Genomic DNA, 26,760 nt, shown 5'->3' on the forward strand with positions numbered 1-26,760 from the left:
ACCCAAAATATTTGAATGTTTGAATGAATTCAGTTTCAGCACTTTTTTATGTTATCAAACAGACACTAAGTAATGGATGTGACCACAATCTAGCAAAGTTTGCTGTCAAACTGGTTAGAGAAGTAGATTGGGAAGGAAACTTTCGCATGTAGCTCAAAGAGAGCGCACAAAAAGATCTTTTGCGTACAACTGAGCTTGTGGAGTCGTGGCATCAAGCTAGTAAATGAAATATATAAAAAAAATGCTTTTTACCAAAAAAAAAAAAAAAAGGCCTTTTCAGCAAATGTATGTACCAGATTGCAACAACAAATTATTGTTTAAGTACGGTATACAGAAGAGGGACCACTGAATGGACTACTGAACTACTCCAGTCTGCGGTGGGTGTAGAATCTGAAGTGTGATTCTTTTGCCGGTCTCATCAAGAACTGGCCATTTGCTATAGAAATCTGTGCCCTCTCTGGGATGAAGAGCGATCACAGAACTTTTTTTTTTTTTTTTTTCTCGCTGCACATGAGCTGTTCAGCAGCAGAACTGTTCTTGGGAAAAAGACAGTGGATGACATGAAGAGATGTAGCAGGTTGGTGAACTTGGAAAGGCAGAGCAAACTGGAAACTCTTTGTGTATTCACCAACCAAATTTTTACAAAACGTGGTCCTGTTAGTAAAGTAACTCATCGTGAATGAGCAATTGTTTTTTTCTCCCTTAAAAGAAAAAATAAAAAAAAAGATAGGGGACGGTTTGATTTTGTTTGATTTTATTTTATTTTATTTTTGGGTAAAGCAAAGATCTGGCATAGATTAAATAGTAAATGAGTTCACTACAATATTTCTAAGGAAGCATACTTCCTCAAATCCTCCAAAAAAAATAGACTCTAAAATAAGGGGACATCTTACAAAAGAGGAAAATGATGGCAAAAGTTTTCCTCCCATATTTACGAAGAAATTCGCTACCCTGCCACGTCCTTTATCTTCACTTCCATGTAGCTAGAAATCAAGGCCCTTCAGCCACACAGCATTGGGGATGTTTTAGGGGGAATTAGAACACTAATAGTTTACAATCAGTTTCCACAATCAAACACAAGTTTCTTTAGCAGCTGAATTCAGTGACGGAGTCAGGAATTTTTTTCGTGGGATCAAAATTTTTTTTAACAAAATTATTTTAATATATTATGTTTAAAATAATTTCCTTCTATTTAAATATATAACATCTAAAAATATCAAATATTAACTCTAATTATAAAGGTATGTAAAACATAAATAAATTTTTTTGAAGAAAAATTAATTCAAATGTGGTTAATTCATGTCTATATAAACTCTCATAATATAAACTAAAATTATAAAAAATTAGGGAAGGTGGGCCAACTTCGTTTTACACATATATTTACCCATCATGAATTAAAATTTTCAAAACTTGAAGGGAGAGAGGGGGGGGGGGGGGGTATGGCCACCATTAGCTCCCTCTTAGCTCCGTCATTGGCTGAATTAGTCTTCTTTGGGACAATTCGATGAATCGGTGGTAGCTTATCTTTTGTGGATATATTGGTAGAGAGATTATGTTTTACTTAATCTTATTTTCACTTCTCAATGAACAGTTAAAATTTTGCATTATAAAAGAAAAACATGTGCATGGTTAATTATTATATTTTAACTAAACTAGTTTTGCAAACTATCCAAGAACGAAAAAATATACTCACAAATTAGCCTTTTACACAAATACGAGCAAATGATCCCATGATAAGTAATGCATGAAATTCAAAAAATATGCAGTGGAAATGCATAAGTTTTGATCATAATGTTTAAGTAAAATGAATAATTGATGAAGAATATTAAAATCATTTTTTTTCCTTTCAATAATTTTTTGAATTCTTCTGCCGTTGAGAATATACATTTCCAAGAACAGCCAATCAATGGCCCGTATCTGGGACGAAAGAGGCCTGATCATCCATGTTCGCACAGGTCCCAACTCTGTATGTCTTCCCTATGGGCCTCAGCAGAAGATAGAGATTTGGGGCTAAGCCCAAATGGATCTATATTACATTACATGCTGACAAAACTGATTATACAGTCTGGTTCGCAAATATGTCCGAGCAAGAGCTTATTATATATTCCAAATCCTAGCTTAAGGGTCTCTTATTAGCCTGCAGACAAGGTTGAATTGGACTGACTCAGTGACTCTCGCCTCCATTCTGCATCAGGTGGATGCAAGTTCAGGGCCCGCTTTTACATCCGAATGATAGGGTTCCAGACTTGCTGCATGACCTGAACCATGCACATCCACAGTCTACAAGTACAAAGTGCACAAAATGACAGCCAAATCAACCAGCCAACTACTGCGTAAAATTGCACAAACCACAGTCAATTTAAGAAATCTCTAGAGATCAGTGTAAAAGGCGCAAGAATTGCACAGTCACTGGCAATCCAACTACCATGTAAACACATTTCACTACATAATAACAGAATGAGCTGCGGGCCTAACAGTCGAATGAAAAATCTTAAGTCTTCTCTCTTGTCATTCCCAGGCATGATATTAGGAGTTTTACTTTGATACTTGCTCATTTGACTGAACTGTAGAGCAATGCGTACATTATCTTCAGCTATGCAAAACCAGAAGTGATGCGTCTAAGAGGTAAGCCTTAAATAAGATGAGTAGCCAAATCATGAGCTACATCATACGCTACGGGAGGTTCTAAACTGAAAATGCCTCTTCTTCCAATCTCCGTGCCAAAATTTCAAGTGAAAAATGAACAAACATCATTATCCCCAAGGAATTTCACTTGGGAGTCTAATATACAAGTGACTGTTTGAAATTTGCCATCTCCATGAGGATTTCTGCTTCATCATTCTTTGATCTCGCGACTAATCCATCAATGACCCTCTGAACTACGAATATATCAACCGTTCGCTTCTTTCTTATTGCATCGGCGCACAACTCAAATGCATAATCAAAATCATCCTTGTCACAAGCAAATGGAATAAGCATGCTGTATGTTGCCCAGTTCGGACGAAGTCTAAGTTCATTTGCCGCCATCTTCTTATACCAAACTTTAGCCTCGTTTACGTTTCCAGCACCAACAAACCCTTTCATCACAGCATTGTAACAAAAAATATTCATCTTCACCCCCTTTTTGCTCATTTCCTCAATCAAGAGAACAGCATCTAGAATTCGACCATCGACAACCAAACCATGCAATCTTGAGTTATAACTCCCAGCATTAGGCGTCACATTTTTCTTCTCCATCAAACCCCACAACCTTTCTGCCTCCTCAACCCTGTTCTTCTTATTAAATGCATCTAAAAGCGTGTTGAAAGTTACTGCATTAGGCTTGACATGATTTCTTTCCATCTCATCCATCAGCGCCACCGCAGAATCAGGAGAACCCATATGACATAAAGCTCTAACAACAATATTATACGAAACAACGTCAGGTTTCAAGGGCAATTTCTCAGGTAATTCCTTGAACAATTCCCTGACTTTATCAAAATTCTTGGAATGAACGCAAGCCTCCAAAAGGGCATTGAACGAACGAAGCGTCCGTTCACAATTCAAGCTAGTCATTTCATCGAACAGCTTCTGGGCCTCATCAAGCATTTTGGCTATTCCGTAAAGACTGATGAGGCGGACTGCAAACATTTCATCCCTGATGTCAGGGTACTTCTTTTGGTGCTCAAGGATATCTTTGATAGCGGAGAAATGTCTGCCGTCAGCAAGGCGGCGGACAGTGGCTTCATAATGTTCGTGGTGGTATCGACGGAATATGGGATTGTCAGTGGATTTCTTGAATTTGTTCACCAATGAATTGATTTTTTTGTCTTGAGAGGAAATGGGAACTGGGGTTTCAGCTTTAGGGGTCAGTTTAGTGTTGGTGGGGGTTTGAGGGGTGGTCAGTTTATGGCCAAATGAGGTGGGAGAAGGGACTCTGGAGAACAGGCTGCGGAGACGGTTGATGTTGGTGGAAGACATTCCGGCTTGCTGCTCATTGGTTAATGTTTAATACTAGTATAAACTTTTTCCAATGAGGGAAGCCGGAAAAATCAAGCTCGGCTATGACCACTCAGCATCTTTTGTGATCCCCGCAGAAGGGTAGAGTAAAGGAACAAAGGCAGTCATATATAACAGAATTCAGGTTGTAATTGGCCCTTTTGGGGTATGTGGCATTGATCCAAGTTTGAATCGAATCTTTGGTGATTCGTCAGGAAGGTTTCAATAATTGTTCATTGTTCAATCTTCTAAAAACCATGTTTTAATGATTTTAAATCGAGCTATTTTGTATTGGTAAAAGAATATTTAAGAACTATAAAAGTGGATCAACAACTACTTCACTATATATTACTAATACTAACATGTGCAATTAAACATTAGATGGGTTGAATGCAAGTGGAAAAAAAAAAACCTTATTTCATAGTCAAATAATACCGTACTCCATAAACGAATATAACTTGAAATCATTATATATATTATACATCTTAAACACTGAATGGCAATTAAGATTTCTGAAACTTTCATCTCACGAAGAGTTAACCAATATCCCCGTAGAATTGATATTAACGCATCTAACACCGGGCTCAACCAAAAACTATAGCAAAAGATTGCAGCAACGTAGTACAGATCAAAAAAGGATCAGACGAAGGGTCAAAACCACACTTTTCAAGAGTTGGTGCTATCATTTTAATAGAACATAAGTGGTTATTTCAATTTAGCCATCTTCATTAGCTTTTGTGCTTCATTGTTCTTGGATCTCTCAACTAACCCATCAGCGACCCTCTGGACTACGGAATTATAAACAGATTGCTTTGCTTTTACCGCGGCGTTGCACAACTCGAATGCATAATCAAAATCATCCTTGTCACAAGCAAATGGAATAAGCATGCCAAAAGTTGCCCTGTCTGGACCGCATCCATTCCTCATCATCTTCTTATACCAAACCTTAGCCTCTTCAAGATTCCCAACATCAACAAACCCTTTCATCAGAGCATTGAAACTATAATTATCAGGTTTCACCCCCTTTTTCCCCATTTCCTTGATCAACTCGGCGGCATCTGAAACTCGATTATCAGCAACCAAACCCCGCAATCTTGAGTTATAAGTCCTAACGTTAGCCAACACATTTTTCTTCTCCATCAAACACCACAACTTTTCTGCCTCTTCAATCCTGTTGTTCTTATAAAATGCATCTAAAAGAGTGTTGAAAGTGACTACATTAGGCTGAATATTACTGCTCTCCATCTCATTCATCACAACAATGGCAGAATCTACAGAACCCACGTCACACAAGGCTTTAATAACCGTATTATATGAAACAACATCAGGTTCTATCGACAATTTCTCGGGTAATTCCTTAAACAACTCAGTGACTTTATTGAAATTCTTCGACTTCACGCAAGCCCCCAAAAGGGCATTGAAGGAAACAACAGTCCGTTCACAATTCAAGCTAGGCAATTCATCAAACAGCTTCTGGGCATCGTCAGCCATTTTGGCCTTACCATATAGACAAATCAGGCGGACTGCAAACTTCTGATCCATGATATCAGGGTACTTCTTTTGGTGTTCGAGGATATCCTGGATAGCGGAGAAATGTTGCTCTCTGGCAAGGCGGAGGACAGTGGCTTCATAGTAGTGGCGGTATCGGCGGAATCTGGGATTGTCCGTGGTTTCCTTGAATTTTTTCACTAAGGATAAGATCTTTTTGTCCTTGGAGGAAATGGCAGCCCGGATTTCAGCAGCTCGATTAGCCTTGATGGTGGTGATGATGGGAGAGGGTGATTTGGAGAATAAGCCGCGAAGACGGTTGAAGGCGGTGGAAGACATTCGAGCTGCCCGTTAAGCGCTAGGCGGTCGGTCGGTTAATCTTTTTCAAACGAAAAGTCTTTAAAAGCTGAGATAGAACTTATAGAAGTCCCCAAGATAAGATCCTTCCGAAAAAAGAAAAAAAAAAAAAGGGGGGGGGGGGGGGGTCCCTAATGGAAGTCATGCCAGGGGACGGTTTGTAACGTCCGGCCCAAATTATCTAATTCAAGTTTGAGTCATCTAAACATACAAACTACGGACTAACTGGGCCACTTACCATGCTGGACTTTTGGTCCCAGTTCAGAGTTACCTTGACTCCCTTTCATAACTCACAGTTTTTTGTATGAGTGTTTCGATAAATGGACTCTGCGAAGACACTTCAAAAGCCGGCAACTTTTGAAGTGCTCCGCAGCACTTAACTACTAAACCCCCCAAACCCCCCCAAGCGATGTGGGAACTTAACCCCACAGGGTGCCCCGCTGCTAAGAGATAAAGACCCCCCAGACTCCCCGAGACAGGATCCCAGTTCAGAGTTACCTTGACTCCCTTTCATAACTCACAGTTCAGAGTTACCTTGACTCAATCAGTCAAAAATTATATAAACTGTGTTAGAATTTTTATTATAATTTGATCGCAAAAGGCCAATGATTTCATGGTGTGTTTGGCCGGAGGAATTCACCCAAATCCCTTGAGGTTGTTTTAATAAACTAATAAGAATAGATTTGGATTTGAAATCCGTCAAGTGTTAAAATTGAGAGAGTATTTGAAAAACACGTCACTTGAAATCCATCCCTTCACATCTCTTTGCTCTTTAATGTATTACTAACTGTTTTTATCATGGTTCAAAGAAGAGATAATGGTTAACAATATATAGTATAATCGGGGCGGCCAGTTGGTCCGAGGACCAATCCTCTTACCCATTACATATTTAAGGTCACAATCATGACCTTGTGAATACCTTACCTACACAACAGTAATATCAAATCCTGTGTCCTGAAAAGCAAAGAGATGTATCTCTGTTGCAGGAAGCACTGGTTAACTTCTGAGCTTCCGGTTCCACTTTGCTCCAAGGCCATTAACACAATGGATAATTCTAAATTGTCAAAAGTAAAAGCCAGGAATATGGTCATTTCTTGTAGATTATTTCAGAAATGTCACTTATGCAGCTTCAACACAACATTTGAACAGCCAAACACAGAATCAGAAATCGTTTGGTTGCTTTAATGTCCTACCAATGTAGTTATATTCAACATGAAATGACTGGTTACACCAATGACCCTTCTTCCACTGCGCTTCTGGAAAATTGAACCATTTTCCTTCGCTGTGCTAATCAGACCTTTTGTTTTTGTGAAACACGCAGATCTTGGAACACATCCAATAACAGGAACATTGCCCAAGATCTGAACTGGAAGTGCTAACAACTCAAGAGTACCTCCAACAACACCACCATCATTTCACAAAATTTGATGATTTAATTTACCCAAATTGAATAATGTGTTACAATATCTTTCCTACTTCCATTTTCTTCACACCTTACAAAACTTGAGCAAGAAAAATTACCCGCAATTTTGATGAGTTATACACAAGCAAGTGGTCAAGAACACAGTATTAACTCCAAGGAGGCAGCAGTGACTGTGACCTTGTTGCATATAATGCACCTACAAATCATTAGCTTCAGAAGCATCCTAAAGTAACAGGTTGAAACAGCACAACTTCGTGAGTGTCAAGTTCCTTAAAAACCATGGATTTTATAATGTATAAAGTACCAATCAACACAAAAATAAATACATCTCGGATTTAAACCGACAATTAGTGAAATAAGAAAAACTTAAATCCTTTTATTCATTCCACAATTTCCTCTAAAATGCATAATATAGTACTTCAATGCAGCACAATGAAGGGTAAACAGAAATGTACACCATAAGCATGCAACTTAACAACAATAGCAACCATCTGAAAATCACATTTCTCAACATTGTAATGTATAGTTAGTTTTCCTTTTGAAAGTACTTGAATCAATTGAGTGATTACATGACATAGTTTCCTTTTTATTTCATGAAATTCTTTAATCAATTGAATGATTGCATGACATGATGTAAAATCAGTCCTCATGGAGAATCTAAAAAAGATCAAGCAACTATAAACTGACAAGATCAGTCATTGCATAATTCTCTAGATAATTGTATCAGAAATGAGTTCCTTTTAGTCCTCAATCCGACTGTTACCTTCTGCAGAAGTCCATCGTTAAGAAAGGAAAAGAAGCAAGAAAACTGGTCTATTGGAACTAAGAGTCTTTTACAGATGCAAACAAACATAGGTTGTAGCATATTAGTAAAGCTTCAGACTTGTGAAACAATACTGCCAACATTCCTTCGACTGCCATGACATGACATTGTTCAGCCAGCAAAACAGAATAAAGGCACGGACAGCCAACAAGCGAACCTTCACTACCGCTCTACTCCTCTGATGGCAATTTCAGCATGTATTGCTTGAAACCATTCGACTTTCCCATTTGCACAACCTGCTTAGCCTTAGCTATCTTTGATTCCTTTACCAAACCGTCCACAACTCTCTGCAACAAGATTATGTCAACAATACACTTCCTCTTGAAAATATCCTGGCAAAGCTGAAAAGCCCAATCATAGTCACCCTTCTCACAAGCAAATGAAACGACAGTCCAGTATACTACTTTATTTGGAACACACTCATTAGCAACGAGCTCCCTGTACCACCTCTTCACCTCCTCTAAATTGCCTTCTTTACAGTAACCGTTAAGCAAGGCACAATAGCTAAAAACATCTACCTTTATTTCCTTAATTCCTAATTGGCCAAACAAGTCAACGGCCTCTACAATCCTACCCTGACTAACCAATCCAGTAAGCCGTGCATTGTATGTCCTAATATCTGGAACCACATTATTTGACACCATTCGACTCCACATTTTTTCACCATCATCAAACTTACTGTTTGAGTACAATGCATCAAGAATCGTGTTAAAGGTAATCAAGTCAGGCTTTAACCCATTCTTTTCCATCTCATCAACCATCGAAATGCTCTTATCCAGCGCACCCATCTCAGACAACCCTTTGATCACTGTATTATATGAAACCGTGTCCGGCTTAACTTTCAACTTCTCTGGTAACTCCTTAAACAACCCATCAATTTCATCAAACTTTCCCGAATTAACACAAGCTCCCAAAAGGGCATTCACGGATCTCACAGTTCTTTCGCAATTCCATTCAGGCATTGCGTCGAACACCTTCTGGGCATGCTCAAACATGCCCGATTTCCCATACAAACACATAAGCCGAACCGAAAACCCTTCTTTAGAGAGGTCGATCTTGAACTGTTTCTGGTACTCGAGAATCTCTTCGATCCACTTGTAGTGTTTGGCAGAGGCCAAGCGTCGAACTGTGTTCTCATAGACGCCGATTTTCGTCCGAAAGCGGTCCGAGTTGGAGTGTTGCTTGAACTTTTCCACGAGTCTTTTGAGGTTACGCTCTTTGAACAGATCTTCAGAGATGGCCTTGACGGAGGCACTTGAGGGGTTGGCCACAGCAGTGGAGTAAACACGGCGGAGGAGGCAGAAGGGGAACGACATTGGTGGCTTTTGTGGCGGGTTTTGGAGGATGGAAATGAGAAATCATGCGAAGAGAAGCGAAGCCTACTATTTACCGAAACTCAGAGTTAACTACTTCTAAACGGCCGTCGCTTGGGTTAAATACAAATCATTTTTTAGAACGAAAAGTGGAGCTCACAATCTTCTAAATTTCAATAAACTTCTTATACCTTCCCAAGGTGGAGCTCCGAATCTATAATTCCAAAATTAACTCTCCGGAGCTCATAATAAATTTTGTATGCTAAATTTAACTAAAAAGTTATCTAATACAACTGATGAAGGGAAAGGAAAGGAAACGAAATGTAATGTTCCACAATACTCAAAAAAAAAAAAACAAAAGAAACTAATTTATACCATTTATCAAGTTCCAAACTAACATCCTTTGCCCAAGGTGTATTTAAACAAGCCAAAATAAGTCCACAATCTTGAGCGTATATCTTCACCACTCTCATTTGTATTTCTGTACAAGTGATTTGCTTTTCTCTTTATTTGCATATGCATGTAAAATTTTTGCTTCAATGTACATGCACATATGTTTTCTTATTTGAGCAAATTATCTGGATGGAACCGTGAAGTTTGACCATTGAATTATTAAAAGTCTGGTTTTAACCACTGAACTATCTAAAATTTGGATTTCGAACCACTCCGTTAGATTTAATTGTTAAATATGATAGATCTGAGTGCTCACACGATTTACGAGACAAAAGAAAGAGGCATAGTTAACAATCAAATCTAACGAAAAGGGTCGAAATCTAAACCTTAGATAGTTCGATGGCCAAAAATTAACGATTCCAAAAGTTCAGGGGTCATCCAGATAAATTGCTCTTCTTACTTCCTTACATGCATATGTATATGGATCTTAGGCTATCTTTCTCTAAATAAATCCATCTGCTTATTTGAAACTTTTATTGGATGCAATCCCTATATTTGAGGGCTTTTGGGTGCAAGTAGCATTAATTGGATGCTAGTGGCAGGCTTTATCTATCTTACTACAAGTTTCATCTATTTTAGAGCAATTTGGTAATTCGTGAGGTGTTGAATTTTGTTTAGTGTAATGTTTTTGTAATTTGGTTCAACTGTAATTTCACTAAATACTCTTTTTTTTTTATAGCTCACAATGGTTTCCTTAATCAAATTTACCTGCTAAGTAGCATTATCATCCTTGGGATGAGTTTGGCCGTTGTTGTTACGCTTGTCAGTTCCCCTGTCTGTTCAACCGTTCAAATTGATGAATCGGACACTTAGTTGGGCCGATTTTTAATTTAAATTGGACAGATAATAAACCCGTTGATCAAACAACAACTCAACGATTCAACTATTTAAACACGAAAAAATTGTCGATGGAACCGTTAACTTAAATCATCAGACAAATAAGGCACTTTTATTAAAACATTTCATATGCTATATCTTTTTGCCCCCTTCTCTCTCCTCTACTAATGTTGGCAGTGTGAGTAGGAGCACTTTATGAGAAACAGATTTTGCAGCTCATCTTGCAGCGGTACAGCGCAATGCATACGAAAATATTTTAGTGTCCACTTTTCCCTACGTATTTTCTGTTATAGGCTTGTATCTAGCTAGCACTAGTCTTGCAACTCTTTATAATTGTCGATTTTCCAAATAATTGAGATGGTAACAAACTAACTTCTCTCTAAAAATTCAATAGGAAAAGATAAGCACTTGGTCCGTACTTGACAAAATGTGAGAGTTAAACATTCTGATCAAGTGGTTAACCTGGTCCAATAGCACAAGGAATCAGAAAACTGGCGGTGTCCAATTATTGCTGCAACATTTTCCAGTCAAATTGTAAGCACTCTACACTGCTGGCTCTGAGTAGTGCACAATCTCTCTCAGTCATGCCTAAAATGAGCAACTCTTACACCTCAATCGCATTTGATCATGTTAGACCATGGAAGGATGCCCAACAAACTCTAACTAAAAGATTCCCTCTTCCCCTTCTCTCTCCCCTACCAGTGTGACTGCTAGTTATATAAACACACTTTTCTCAGCTGCGTTTTTTCCTTGTAACTCAATAACTTAAAAAGTCATTCATATTAGTGTCCATATAATTTTACTCAAAGTGATGGCAGGACTTGGCGACTCTGCCTACGATGATTATTGCGCATCTGAAGAAGGAAATGAGTGCGAGGATGAGCACAAGGAGTTTAAATCAAAGAACCTTGAGGCAGAAAGGAAGCGGCGGCGGAAACTCAGTGATAGGCTGCTCGAGCTACGCTCACTAGTCCCAAACATCACCAATGCAATCATCCGAAAACCCTTTTAATTTCTTTGAAATATAATTGTTTCTGTAACCTATCCAGATATGATCTCATATATGGATAGGTACAGAAGTTTGAGCTGGAACATGATTTCCACCAGATTGATTTTCTGGATGCAAATTCATTGACCAGTTACCTGACTCAAACTTGTATGCTTTGTGCAGATGAACAAGGCTACGATAATAACTGATGCAATAGATTACATCGAGGAGCTACAGAATACGGTGAGAGATCTTAGTGACCAACTTTGTCAGATGGACATAACTCTTAAAGAGGACTTGGAAAGCCAAAATAAATACGTTACTGATCCTGCAAAAGAAATGAAGAACTGGGGAATTGAGGTACCACCTTATTAACACCTTAACGGATCTTAGTAGCAATATAATATAATCGTTTTGAAGATTGCAAAACTTTTTTCCCGTATTTTACCTACTTTATCGCTGTATTTCTTGCCGGCAACAGACAGAAGTTAAGGTTACTCGCCTTAATGGAGCCAAGCTCTGGATTCAAGTAGTTTTCCAGAAGAAAATTGGAGGATTTACTAAATTGATGGAGGCCATTAGTGTCATTGGATATGATCCCAAAGATGTTAGTGTTACTACGGTCAAAGGAGCACTTTGTGTTACTTCTTGCGTCGAGGTACATATTAATTCTCATTTCAGCCGCTTAAAAGTTCAAACTCTTCCTCTAGAATTTGGAATGCGAATCAAACAGGTTAAGTCTTCACCAGGACTACTGTGCTAATGTCACCAAAGAAAGACATCAGTCTTTTAGAGTGTTTTTCGCATTGGAATTCTTAGCTACCTATGGCCAGAGTATCGATCTCATTCTTTTCTTCTGAATTTCAGGCAATTCATGATGGATGTGTTGAAGTAGACCAAATCAAAAATTTCTTACTAGAGACCACCAGACGCATATAATACAGTCACAGTGATCATTGTGTGAGCCCTCAGTTGCATGTTTGTCTTGCAACCAGTTAATATCAAATTAGAATGATCTTCAAATATCCCAAGATGAAGTTCCAAAACAACGCAGGGTTTTAATTCTGTTTTCTGCTTCCTATCTGGAATATTTTAAGTGCTCATTGGAGCTTCAGTCCAAAAATCATGTAATTGCTTTTAACCTAAATGAAAGATGGATAATTGTAACGATTCGAGTGCTTCCCGAGATAGTTATTGAATTATGAAACTTTATAAGCAGAGAACTTTGAAGTATACAAAAACACAAGAAGAGATTTGGTTAGGCTAAATCGATAATTGTATACATCTGTTTCTCAGTTTCTCTGCCTCATGCTTGGGATGAACCTCTCAATGGATTGTAGACCTTTAATGGATGCCAACAAACTGGTACTGCGAAAAGGTTTCCCATTTCTCCCTTCTTTTGCCATTTTCTCACTCCCGCAGAAAATGTTCTGTATAAGTGGGATAAACATGAAAGGATCAACCTGATCCAAATTAAATGACGTATGATATTTTCCTTGGTTCTATTGTGTGTGTAGCTATGTAGTTAATTGATTCCTTTTCTATCTTGATGGTGAAAAAAAAAACACTAATTCTACATCCTAGAAAGGATTGCAGGACTTAGAGACTCTGCGACAGACTTGGACGCACATGAGATGGTTTCAGCCACAGAGCTGCAGCGCACATTTATCTTTGTACTCCACGACCGCAGCATGAATTTTATGGCTGCACATTTATCTTTGGTCAATGCGGTTGCTTATGGTTTCCCTGATTTCATGACCAAGAAGGAGCAATTGTATATGACAGTAGACATAAACAAGAAAAACTAACCTGCAAGGCAGAAATTTCTTGCTTATGATAGGTTATTACCATTTACCAGCTTCCACTTGATGGTCATCTCTAAAGATTGGTTTGATTATTTAGGACTGGAGATTGTGTCAACTGCATAGAGGACATGACATTTGCCCTTTTACCTGCACTTCCTGAGCATTTTTTGGGGAGAAAGAAAACCACATAGAGATGGTGGGGGCTTTGGCATGGATCATGAGCATTTCTCCATATGCTACAGTGTAAAATTAGAGTAAGATTTTTGGTGTCATTGTATGTGAATACCTTCAGTTTTCAGTTTTCATATCCTTAATTCTTTGGTGGTGGTGGTGGTGACAGGATTTATCAAGTCGAATGACATTGATTTATTTCAAGGAATTTAAGAGTTGACAAAACATCACCATCTTTGCAATTCTTGAAGAGAGGGTTGACGAAGTTAAAGCTGGGCATGCAAATCCACGAACTCCACAATCCAAGTAGAGAATATGTAAACATATATATCTCTGCATCGGCATAGGAAGAACATACAGTCTTACCATGATTAATTTTAAATATTGTCTCATTATTTGATCTGATTTTTTTTTTCACCATAGTCAAATCTAATATTCACGTAATCCATACAATAAATTATGGTAAGAAACTTAAATCAAGTTTGTCTTTGATCCAACATTTCCGTGGCTAAACTGCTAACCAGGCTAAAAGCAAATGCCAGAGCCTATGAATTCAAGTCCACGAGAATGTTTAACAATCACAGAAGAAATCATGAAATTGGATCGCTATTTTTCCCAAAAAATTTTTTACGTTTTCTGTAAACACATTTTGTAATCAACTTTTAACCTCATGTATATCAAATCATTACAGTACATTTTTCTACAAAAATTCTACGAAAATAGCAATCCAAACGGGCTCTTAGTTTCCTTGCACAGAATAATTCTTCATTATATGGGCAATCTTGGAACTTGCGGGTCAAAAGGCAGTTGTGTTTAACCTCGCATTATTCTATTTCTGACCAGTCCTCCATCCAGGAGTGTTCAAGGAAGATCCAATGAATCTCAATATCCCAGAACGAACTTCCCCAAACCACACCTCCCTTGGTAAATTACCACCATAAGATCCAAAGATACAGCCCATTCCAAATGGAAATCTGAAATCATTATGTAAGTTTTAAAGTTCGAAGTCACTGAAGCTTCACCTACTTTCTCTTAAAATATTCCAAACAAAGGCACGCTCAGGAATTTTTTCCTGTTTCGTCTACCATGCATATAAATCTACTCATTGATTCAGTGAACTAAGAAAACATTCTTCTGCGCATGCATGACCTCTCATGGCTAGGCTTCTTCTTGTTTCTCTTGTGTTATCTGAGCTATGCATCTTTATCGGATATGCGCACGGCACCAGAAGAGTAGGAGCCTTTCCAAACATCGCAGCTCCTATTCCTTCTCCTCCTCATTCTCCATCTCCAGCTCCAGCTCCAGCTCCATCAGGTGGTAGAATGAACCCGGGATCAAATGAATATCCTGCGATCACGCATATAAGAAGCAGACACCATTTTTTCGACAAATCTGTGGCTGGTGGAGACATGATCCTTGGTGGATTTGCTATTTCTTTGGCTGTTGCGATTTTTTGTTATATCCGTGTAACAAGAAACAATCAGAAACATCACGGCTGAGAGTCTAGACTGAAGCCTTTATTGGTACTAAGTTTGTAGAGGTTTTAGAAGCATAGGCACCAAAGGTAGAAGATGAGATGATTCACAAAGTGTCGACTCGTAGTAGATTTGCAGAAGAAATTTTGTCTATTAAATTCTCTTTGCCTCCCCGATTCTTGTAGTTTTTTTTTTAAATTGTTTTTTCAGGTTAGGATCGATGATTAATTTCTCTTTCATTAATTAGATTTCATCTATTGATGTTACCTGTGAGATCTGAACAATAAATAATCAGTGAGATTCAGTAAAATAACAGATCATGACTTTAAAAGATATAATCACTTCTCTTTTCTTTTTTTTTTTGGCATTTTTTGCACATAGTTTCCTTTCGTAATATTATGAGATTTAATCATATATCCTGCTAGGAATTGAATACAATGAAGCTAATCCTCATTCAGTCATCTCCAATTTTATTATTATTTTTTTTCAGGTTAGTCTCTTGTTTTAATTTTGTCACCCTAAATAATTCAGACGCGCTATCTCTCCCATAGGATAGAAATAATGTAGATTATTCAAAAAATAAATAAATAAATAAATTAGTTCCATGTCCTTGGAACGACTCCTAATAAAAGCAGGTCTGGACTATGGTACTTGTAGACGGGTTATGGACCAATGCGATTTAGTGGGATTGTAATGATGGGCTTGCTGCAATTGGGAACCATATGGGTTGCTATGCCGGTCCCTCTCTTCTCCAATTCTTCCCTTAAAAAAAAAAATTAAACAAATCAATAACAACCAAACCAATTTAAACAATCATAAATCATACCTTCATCAGATTTCACTCTCTTTCTACTCAAAGACCACTTGCTTTGCATTTCATGGTTGATGAAGCATCACGTAACAAATAGTTCCACAAGTAATGTAAACAGGTTGTGCTAAAATATCTTGCTTTTCTTTTAACCTTTGCAATATGATTAGACCAGCGATCAACAATGTAAGTTTTATTTTATTTAACCCATCAGTAATGAAATCAATTTTTTTTTTTTTGGGGGAGAGGGGGTGGGTGTAGGCGTAAGGGGTATAATCAATCACGAGCCTTCTAATTAGTCTTCTTTTTTTTTTTTCTAATGATAACAATCTACATTACTCATATCCTATGGGGTAGGGATGCTATTGAACCGAGTCGAGATTGAGTAGCACCATGCTTGAACTCGAACTCGAACTCGATTACTATCAGCGCCACTCGAGTTCGAACAAGTATATAAATTTGAGATTGAACTTGACTTGACATAATAGAAATTAAGCTCAAACTCGACTCGTTTGAACTCGAGTAAACTGCAAGCCTTATTGAGCTCTAGCTCGAGTTTTTCTTTTCTTTTTTTTAAAAATTTTTTACATTTTAGATTTATCAGATTACCATTTTGCCATTCATCACTATTTTCACTGAACATTACTTCATGCAAATTTATTAAAATACGGGCTCATAATAGCCATTTCATAATTAAAATATATAATATATAAATAATATAGATACTCGATTAAGTTCGTCGAGCATTCGAGTAGTTATTACTGATGCTCGAACTCGACTCGTTACACAAAGTGAGTAACTCAACCTCGAGCTTGAGCTCGAATTCGATCAAATCGAGTTCGATCCAAACTTTTGATCCTGACAAGCTACTCGCAACAGGTTTGATTTGCCTGCATCCCTATTATGGGGAGGAGGAGTTCAATTGGACTTGTATAGGAACTCGGGGGTGAACCTTCATGTCTGGCAATTAGTCGAAGAAACTTGAAATCATTTAGTCTTAAGAAAGCTGAACCAACATTGACCTCACCACCTAATACATGCATTCAAATATTCCTTCTAAAATACCCAAATTAAACATTTCAACTGATACTTTCACTTTCAATCATAATTTTCTAACCACATCTCTGGACCCAAAGCTGGCACTAGGTCATAAAGATATAAAAATCCAAGCACAGAAACAAACACATGAATTCACAGCCGTTGGTCTGCCAAAAGCTTAAGAAGAAAAATAATCCTTGGACCCACAATGCCGTTCCTAAAGCTATAATATTGTCATGCAAATAAATTATACCATTTGCCAACCATTTCAAAAGGGCATCCAGGAGAGAAGACTATAATGTGTCAGTGGTCTGGGACAGCTCTGTTTCTTGTTCAGGACTGTTATATCTGTGCCTTCACCAATCATTTTTCTGACAATTCTTGAAGCTGTCCTTCGTTCGGCCGAGGCAATTGTCATCGGATAAAATGGTTGTCTCACAAAGGTGGCAGTATCCACCAGTCATGTGTACATACACATGACTGGTTATGTGTTTCCAAACAACCAACTGAGGCCTGTTAAACAATTCACGGTGCAGATACTGTTCATAATTCAACATTGAGTATTTAAAATTGTTTGGATCTTGTGACCTACAAAAATTCGATCCGAATTGGTAACTAGAAATGTCTTTTAGGTGTACAATTTATCTTAATTTCTTTGAAATGGTCAATTGCTGTAAATCATTTGAGAGCTAAGACCTTGAATATATTTCGTTTGGCATAGTTTGTTGCACACTAAAACAAACACTTACGTCACTGTTTTGCTTTAGGGGTTCATTCTTCTATTTTTCAAGAGCCTGAATCAGACTTTTGTTGTTTTATAAACCTAATCCCAGAATTAACCTCAAAAGCCGGCAACTCTTGAGGCAATCCCAGGGACTTATATCCCAACTCAAACCCAACCCCAACCCCGATGTGGGACAAATGTACCTATAGGGGGGACCTGCTGCTAAGTGGGATACTACCACCCAATACCCTTTCAACCCTGAGGCAATTTGTCTTTTTTCAACAGCCTGAATCAGACTTTTGTTGTTTTATAAACCTAATCCCAGAATTAACCTCAAAAGCCGGCAACTCTTGAGGCAATCCCAGGGACTTATATCCCAACCCAAACCCAACCCCAACCCCGATGTGGGACAAATGTACCTATAGGGGGGACCTGCTGCTAAGGGGTTCATTCTTCTATGACAATGACGATTTGTTTCATTTTTTTTTTGGCTTTCAGTGGCGATCGAATCCAAATGCAGAAATAAAAAAAAAACTCTGAGAACAGAATATGATAACTGATAAGCTCTAATGAGACCCTTCAAGATATCGAGTTTGGGAAGCGGTTGCAAAGCATTGCAAGGCTCAAACTTCAGTCATTTCTTAGTCAGTTCTTTTTACATTTCTATAGCCATCTACATGACAATCCCAGTCATTCTTTTCTTCAGTTTCACAAACACAGATGCAACACCAAGATCAGATCATATCAAAATTATGGCTGAAGTTGAGCAATTAATTAGTCCTCTATCTCTGAACTTGAATTAATCCCTTCTCGCCATCAATCTTCTCCTGCACCTCATCTGCATTTCAAATCAAATTTACAAAATTAAACAATATTAAATTGATGCATTATACTACTCATTTCCACAAAATTAAAAAAAAAAAAAAAAGCATTTTGCTTCTCTATCAGAATTTAAAGGAAATTGGAATCTATTTTCTAAACGTAAATGCAGCATAAATTCCAATTTCATCAGAGAACCATAAACAGCCTAATATTTGCAATCTTCTTCTTCTTCTTCTTTATTTTTCGCTTCTAGAAAAAAAAAAGATAGAAAAGATAATCAGAGAGGCTAGAGAATTTCAGAAGAATAAAAACAAAAATTTACTACGATATAGATGAAGGTAAGAAAAACTGAAGAATGGGATTAAGAGAAAACATTACTTTGAGGATTGCAAACAGGAGGCTCTTCAAAGAGAGAAAGGGACATCTGTCTGTGAGCCAAGCCAATATCAAAGAGAATGAGGCCGGAAGAAGGATCGTAAACTATGATATCTTTCACAGGCAACCACAAAAACAGCTCTTGTTGAGACAAACCCTCCACCCCGGTAAGTCCACCGTAGGTAAGATTAGCTCTAACCACGCTGTCAAAGAAAACCCTGGTCTCAAACTTGGCCACACATGGCTTGTCCAAGTAAACCTGAAGAAGCCCATCTTCATCAAGATCATATGATTTTACTACATCTTTAGGGAAAAGTCCGGCCGGCAAGCCTTGGCTGACGAGGAGCTCATGGATTGACCCTGATGCAAGAGGAAGAAGAAGAAAGAGGTGCAGAAGAAGTTCAGATGTCAGGTATGGCGTGAGGTGGTTTTTGCGAAATGTGGCCATGGGTGAGGAAAGTAGGATAAAAAACTTGGCTTTAGACTATATGAAGTAGGAAGGCAAAAGAGTGGACTCTAACAGGGTTTACGGTGTGAATTGAACGGGCCACTTATATACTATGTTTATTTCTTTAATTTTCGTCGTTAACTGTTGAGATATTAATATTTGCCAAGCTTTTAAGTCTCTTAGTTAGATTTGCATAATTATTAAAGGTTTCAAAAGTATTTCTATTTTGGGGCTAGAATCGTGAGTAATAAAATAAGGTACTCATTTTTTTCAAATAAATGTTGTGATTTAATTTTCAAGGATTTGTTCCCTATCTCCGCAAATTAATAGTTGTAAATTTTATTTCCAACAAAAAAAATTTGGACATAGTTCTCAATTACTTATTTGTCATGTCTACCACAATTAATAGTTGGCATTCTTTCTTGGAATATAATTTTGTGGTTTAATTTTCAAACAAAAAATTTCTTGTCTTGAAAATTATTACATGTTTGGATTAAGATGATTTCAAATAAAATAATTTATTTCACAAATTCCAATCACTTTTTTATCTTCCCAATCACCTTTTTCATCTCACATACATCACATCACAAAAAGTGCTACAGTAATTATCTCAAATAAATCATCCAAATAAACTCCTATTCAAATCTTTCTAAAATAGTATTCCTAATGGTTGTTTAGTTTTCAATTAATCTTTTCTTTGTATCTATCAATCAGTGGTATTGGTTTCTTTTATTAACATAGGTCTAGTAAATTTCTTAACAAATTTTTGTTGTATTCCTCATCAAATTGAGTGTCTTGCTTAAGTCCTCAAGGGTTTTTTCATCGACTAATTGTTATCTCCAATAAGACTTTTATGTATGCATTTCTATTTTTTGCAAATATTATGGTGGAAATTGAATTGGTGGCGGTCTCTTTTACAAAATAAATTACATGGTTTAATTTTCAACGATTTTGTTTGTCATATCTCTAATAATTAACTTTTTTTTATTTACCGGTTTCTGATTCAATGACTTTGTTTGTCGTATCTCTAATAATTATCTTGTTTTATTTATCGATTTCTAATTCAATGACTTTGTTTGCCGTTTCTCTAATAATTAACTTGTTTTATTTACCGATTTCTAATAAATATAAACATTAATTCTCAACAACTTATTTGTCATATATCTGAAAATTAACAATAATAATTCATTTTTATGAAAAATGTTATGGTCTAACTTTAAATTGCATTTTTCCCCGCGTCTTTTATAATTAATTATTTTTGGCTTCTTATTTTTAGTAAAATTGAGAGTAAACTCTCTACGACTTTGTTATCGTGTCTCTAAGAATTAATAGTACATATTTAATTCTCAATGAATTCTTTGTCGTATCTTTGAAATTAATTTTACACGTTTCCTTTTTATAATTGTCGTACTTTAATTGTCGACTAAGTTTGTCGCGTCTTCAACATTTATAGTTTTAGTTTCTTATTTTAATAAAGACATAGGTTCAATTCTCGGCAATTTACTTTTCATGTCTCTTGGAGTTAATAATTCTAATTAACTTTTTATATTGAATTTTGAAGTTAAATTCTCAACCACTCTTTTTCGTGCTTCTAATAATTGGTTAGTTTTGCTTTGCAACTTTTGACCAAATTGAGTTTTAATTCTCAATGTCCATTTTTGTGTTTTATAAGGATCAATAGTTTATACTCCCTCCGTCCCGAAATGAATGTCGCACTTCGGGTCTTGAGCTTCTTTTCAACAGTGTCGCATTTTGGTCTAAATTCCAGCGCTACCCCTTCCGTGCATTACTCCATTGAGTGGCAGAAAGAAAAAGCAAGGATGACAAGATGTGTGGGACCCATACTTTACAAATGTGTCCAGCCATTTTTTTGAGAAAGTAGCTTGCACGGCCATTGTTTGCATTTGCGGTGAGACTCACGCATATTAGAGCAACTCTTGTAGTTTTATGGGACCCATCAAAAACTTAAAAAAAATCTGGTATATTTAAGGGCATGAGATGGAAATGAGGGAAAGTTTTATTGCCAATTATAGTAAGTGACATTAATTTTGGGACAGACCAAAAAGGAAAGCATGACACTTTCAATGGGACGGAGGGAGTATAATATTTTTGAAAGTTTAATTTTGGACAAGATTTTTGTTATGTCTCTCATTAATTTTGAGGAGCATAATTTAATTCTTAACAATTATTAGTCAATTAACTTAATCATTAATCTTAGTATTTTTTGTATTCAATTATGAAGAATATATAATCACACTTCATCAATGTTTCAAAAAAGATAGAAAGGGTGACATTAAAAATAAGAGTTATTCATTTATGGTGATGAACTGATATAATTTACCCCCCCCCCCAAAACAAAAAAAAAATTATCTCGTGCATCACATAGGGAAACATTAATAATTTGAGTAATGAATAAAACCTATAAAGAAAAAATTGACAATAAAAAATGTAGCTTTATTACGCACTTAATTAACTAATTACAACATCTTGGAGGCTTGAATGATTCCATTAGTATTTGAAACTTTGTATAAAGAAAAAGAAAGAAAATACTAATTTTTGTCTCATTTATGTTCACCAAAAAAAAAAAAAAACAAAGAAGCATTGTCTAGGTTTTCAATTCTTCAATAGATTCAAAATTAGCTTTTTCTTTTAGAATCAATAAGCAAAATTTTAATTTAGGTTTCCATTGTAACCGACATTTGAGTCGGGGGATAGGCTTTGTAAGTTTGAAGCATATATGCCCAGCTAAAAAGCTAGACAAATTGCTTGCGTCTAAACTTGGATGCAGCTGCATCTGCATGGTAACAGGCAAGAAAGTGACAATCATGTCACGTGAATAATCTGGGAGAAGAAAGAAGAAGCAGAATCTTCATGATCAAAGCTGACGAATAATCCCTTGTCCCCTTTTGGCGAATCCGACGACGGAAACTACGAGGTTCGAGCTGCTTTGGATCTTTCTTCTGCCTTTTGTTCTGTCTAAGTATGTTTTTATTTTGTTAATTATACAATTCGGTGGACAAGTTATTGACGGATAATGGAGTTTAGATGCAAAAAGGGAATTTTCACTTCAAAAACGGAAAAAAAAAAAAGTTAATGAAATCACAAGTATACAAGAATTTCATTCTGTTTACTGCATTTTATTTTGTTAATTATACAATTCCGTGAACAAGTTATTGAAGGCAAAAGACCAAATAAAAAGTGTTAAAGAAAGCACAAATATACAAGAATTTCATTTTGTTCACTTCATTGACCCATGCTTTGGAAAAATATTAGGAACACCATATACGCCACACAACAACATACTAATTAATACCAATAGAAGTCACCAAATAATGTGCTACGTCACTCTCACTACTATTATTATTATCTGGTGATAATTTATTATTATTCCATTAAAACGAAGCCTAAAAATTTATTATTATTATTATTATTATTATTACGACTGTTATTGTTATATACGTATGTAGATGCATACATACGTGTATAAAGCTCTCGATAACTCAGACTCGCCTTCTTGAAAGTGACAAGAAGGTTTCCAAGCATGCTTGTGATTATTTTGCCAATAAACTGTCATGATAAAAAGTAATGCACATAAAAATTGCTATGGCGGTCATAATATTGGCCACAATCCTCCTGAAATCGCGGGCTTCCTGACTAAGAACAGGACAATAAACAAATGAAATGACGCCTTTTAAACTTTGTAGCAGTATATTTGTCTTTAATATAGTGGCACCTAGACAGCCACTTTCTTCCTCCTCATGACTTTCCAGGCCTAGCTAATGATATTATGGTACAACCATTGATTGGAATGTCTTGTGCTTTTGTCGAGGTACCTTGAGTCTTCACCTACCTGTCCGCAACTTTCCCATCTTTGACTCGTTCTCCTCTCTCCCACCCATTGTTTGACTACTGTTTTGAAATTTATCTCAAAATTAAGGGATAATTTAAGAAACCACCCTTGAGGTTTTTGACAATTTCACTTAATTCCCTTGAGGTCTTAAAAATTACACATAACTCTCTTGAAGTCACTATTTTGGTAATAAAAACTATTCAATGGTCAAAATTTTGAATGAATACGCTCATGAAATTGTGAAATTCATCTCACTTTCTCATAAAGCTCCTAAAAAAAAATTGAAGCATGCACAACATCACAAATCCACTTTTAACCCTAATGTCTATTGTTCTAAACCATCCATATTCCTATATCGTAAATCAGTACCACTATCTCCATGGTCACCGCCACCACCAATCCCTAAATTCTAAAACCTCAATCTAAACAAATAAAGAAATAATAAAATAAAATAATTAGCACCATCAATCTCAACAAAACAAAAAATCACGAGCTACATTAATATAAAACCCTATCATTGAAATGTTGGAGTACTAACACCAGCCTCATTCTTCTTAAACCTTTAGTACGCATCTTTTTTTATTCATCTCCAAATCCTCCAAGGAAAGCTAAAATTAATTTGTAATATATTAAAATTGTATTTAGGACATAATTGGTTATTTCACGAGTGAATCTTGTTTTTGTTTCTATTTAGTGTCTCATTGTGTGAAATGCATTCATATGCACAAGATTGGGAGCCGATCGTTTAATCGCATGAAAAATATTAATATTTTAAGATTATTATGGTCATTTTATAGTATTAAAGGAGCTAAGTATAATATTGAAAATCTCAAAGATACTAAATGAAATTGTCAAAAATCTTGAGCGAGGTTTCTAAAATTATCCCCAAAATTAAATATTAAAGATTTATAGACACATTCACATGAGAGTTGACAGGACTATATGCCAGAATAGCGCGACGTAAAATCTTAGATGAGACTAATTTAGTGAAATTTTTTTAATGTAAAATAGCCGTTTTATTGAAAAAGACAAAACGAAGCTAAAAAAGAGCTACAACTCAACCAAAGCAAAAAAAAAAGCTGCCCAGCTGATCTGTATTGCTATCTAAACAAAAGAGTATACGCAAGAATCAGTGAAATCTTTTCGCCGCTCTTTTTTTTTTTTTTTTTTTTGCCTTTAAATGCGCCTTTTTTTTTGGGTTGCAGATTTGGGGCTAAGCTCCAGTACACGAATTCAGCAGTTAGAATCAGTATTACCTTTTACAGCTTTCTTTGTTTTTCACTGATTGTCCAGGCATATCTCGCAAGAATTTGTGAAAAAAAAACAAACAAACCTTCAATAGTTTAGCTAGTTCAAATTGCCAGATCAATAGAACTTTTTTGGATAATCAGGACACTAGTATAGGTGAAAATGTCAATTGGTTGACTAACTCAATTTTGAAAACATGCAGTTTCACGAATTCTAAAAGCCATTTTTGAAAAATGAATACTTGCTTTAAGTAACTTGGCAAGCAATTGTCTAGTAGACGTTGGCAACATAATGATTGCGTGGAAATGCCAGCCAGTAACCCCGTTGATATTATTATGGTAACACTCCCAATGAGATATTTTTTCCGTAAAAGATCTTCTATCTCATTTTCTGTATTATTTCCTTTTCCAACATCTATTAAATCACTATATATTCTTGGTAAACATCTTATTTTAATGTTTTCGACGCAGAATGGGTACAAATATTCAGCCGCCATGCTCAAATTTCATTTGTTTTGTGATGTGCATGATAAACCTATTGTTAACTTCAGATTATATATCAACCGCCAAATCAGAATCTACATATCGTGGAACCCAATTAGTTGCCCGTGATCAGCTTCCCAAATTTTAACCATTTAAAAATTATTCTGCACTTGAAATGACAAAAGATAAATACTTTTCTATGGAAGAAGTGAACAACAGACTGTCACTTCATCAAGTTGAGTTCACAAACCATCAGCTTTTGGGTTGGTGGCCACCACCAAGCCCTTAAGGCAGGTTTTGGGGCAAGGTTTGACCCTTAAGGCTTTGGTGGGGACCTTGTCTCCCACCAAAATGTCACTCTTGTGGCTCTGCTTCAAATCCAGACGGGTGCGTAGTGCACCCGTCTGATCCAGTGGTGATTCTGTCCCTATCAATCCCCATAAGCTCAATTGAGCCTCTCCCGTAGATAGAGTAGGAGTAGGAGTAGGGATGACAATTGATAAAAAAAAAAAAAAAAAAGTTGAGTTCACAGGATAAACGGGTAATTAATTTTCTCTATATTTTTCTAACGATTGTTGTCGTATCACAGTATCAGAACAAGGTACTTCCACACCGTTGTCCTTTTTTTTTTTTTTTTTTCTAGAGCTATCATTAGGGGTGCGTCATGGATTTTCAGTGATGTATTTATGGTATTAAATTTTTATTATTAATTCTCTATGATCAAAGTCGAATTGTTTAAACTAATGACAAGTTTGATCGAATCAATTTGATTTTTGCATGAGATTGCAACGAGCCCAACAAGTTGCACCATGTATGTAGGCCTGCGATTTCCAACTCGCTTCGGCCCCATCAAGTTGAAAATCGGGTTCCAATGACTCTTAGGCCTTAGCAACGGGCAACTTTTCAAAAATCATGGGCAAAGTTGGAACTCTGAAAGTGGCCCAAGTAGGAGCAACAAACATTTATCAGTAAAAGTTAATTTTATATACATCATCATATTAGTAATCACTAATACGATTGAGTTGAATGTATGACACATATTTAAATTTTTAATTTTTAATTTTTAATTAAAATTAATTGTTATAATCTAACGGTGATAGTATATACACTAAAAGTATATAAAATATTAATCCAAACAATAACACATGTGAAATTTTTAATAGTCTTTCTTTCTAGCATCTTAGCATGTTATATTTTTTTTTGACATATAAATTTGCCAAATCAGGTTTTATACCTCGTAGGCATCTCGAATCCCAATTCAGGTGTGGGCTTGGACTTTGGATTGACAAGATTAGGCTCTAGATATGGAATTTAAGACTGATAGTCAAATTCTTGGAAAGAGTTGAAAAAAGTCAAACTGTAAAATTACTAAAGAGAAGCCAACATTCAGATTCCAGAAGCGAATCATCATCAACTAGCTGCAACTTAATTTTGCATTCAGGTTTCTATCCTCTTCTTCCTTTTCTGATAAAATAATTTTGTTGATACACTTGCTGTATTTCGTCCAGTACCAATTTCTTAACAAAATCGGGATTGTTTCTATCCTCTTCTTTGAGTTTGTTGACCTAGGCTTTCCTGTTTCTACCAGGCATATATGTATTCCGTTGCTGCCTTTTCTTGTTTGATATCTTATCCTTTTATCCTCATTTTAGTTTCTATTCTTTTTTTCTTGTTCAAGTTGGTCTTTTTCTTCTTTGCTTACCGTCGGCTGCATTAAATTGCCGCCCCATATTTTCATCTGTCTTCTAATTGATTTTCTTCATTTTTAATCTTCCATGTTTCCTTGTGAGAGACGCTTGAATTATGTTGTCCTTGTACCTGTTCGCTTCCAGACATTCCTCGCAGAGTGTTTGT

At 36.4% G+C, this 26,760-nt stretch overlaps 5 protein-coding genes across 6 annotated transcripts; 1 reads left to right on the forward strand and 4 right to left on the reverse strand.

Moving 5' to 3' along the window:
* Window positions 1-2,781: 2,781 nt before the first annotated feature.
* LOC113728533 (small ribosomal subunit protein mS86 (rPPR1)) lies at window positions 2,782-3,960 on the reverse strand. Its single transcript, XM_027252931.1, has one exon. The coding sequence runs from the start codon at window positions 3,958-3,960 to the stop codon at window positions 2,782-2,784; it is 1,179 nt and encodes a 392-aa protein (XP_027108732.1).
* A 462-nt stretch (window positions 3,961-4,422) lies between these two features.
* LOC113728534 (small ribosomal subunit protein mS78 (rPPR3a)-like) lies at window positions 4,423-5,916 on the reverse strand. The gene has a single exon (XM_027252932.2). The coding sequence runs from the start codon at window positions 5,803-5,805 to the stop codon at window positions 4,684-4,686; it is 1,122 nt and encodes a 373-aa protein (XP_027108733.1). The 5' UTR covers window positions 5,806-5,916; the 3' UTR covers window positions 4,423-4,683.
* A 2,006-nt stretch (window positions 5,917-7,922) lies between these two features.
* On the reverse strand, window positions 7,923-9,599 carry LOC113730857 (small ribosomal subunit protein mS78 (rPPR3a)-like). Its single transcript, XM_027255813.2, has one exon. The coding sequence runs from the start codon at window positions 9,383-9,385 to the stop codon at window positions 8,240-8,242; it is 1,146 nt and encodes a 381-aa protein (XP_027111614.1). The 5' UTR covers window positions 9,386-9,599; the 3' UTR covers window positions 7,923-8,239.
* A 1,711-nt stretch (window positions 9,600-11,310) lies between these two features.
* On the forward strand, window positions 11,311-13,022 carry LOC113728474 (transcription factor DYT1-like). The gene is made up of 4 exons (XM_072078851.1): window positions 11,311-11,660; window positions 11,844-12,020; window positions 12,142-12,318; window positions 12,528-13,022. Exons 1-4 carry the CDS (start codon window positions 11,484-11,486, stop codon window positions 12,597-12,599), a joined length of 603 nt encoding a protein of 200 aa, XP_071934952.1. The 5' UTR covers window positions 11,311-11,483; the 3' UTR covers window positions 12,600-13,022.
* A 5,251-nt stretch (window positions 13,023-18,273) lies between these two features.
* Window positions 18,274-19,421, reverse strand: LOC113728440 (uncharacterized). Of its 2 annotated transcripts, XM_072078852.1 has the most exons (3): window positions 18,882-19,421; window positions 18,699-18,752; window positions 18,274-18,519 (listed from the first exon to the last, which is right to left on the reverse strand). In XM_072078852.1, exons 1-2 carry the CDS (start codon window positions 19,324-19,326, stop codon window positions 18,709-18,711), a joined length of 489 nt encoding a protein of 162 aa, XP_071934953.1. In that variant the 5' UTR covers window positions 19,327-19,421; the 3' UTR covers window positions 18,274-18,519; window positions 18,699-18,708. The 2 variants fall into 2 exon arrangements, with proteins under 2 accessions (XP_071934953.1, XP_027108645.1); XM_027252844.2 differs by lacking the exon at window positions 18,699-18,752.
* Between the last annotated feature and the right edge of the window lie 7,339 nt (window positions 19,422-26,760).

Source organism: Coffea arabica, chromosome 2e (genome assembly GCF_036785885.1).
Source record: "Coffea arabica cultivar ET-39 chromosome 2e, Coffea Arabica ET-39 HiFi, whole genome shotgun sequence".
NCBI lineage: Eukaryota > Viridiplantae > Streptophyta > Magnoliopsida > Gentianales > Rubiaceae > Coffea > Coffea arabica.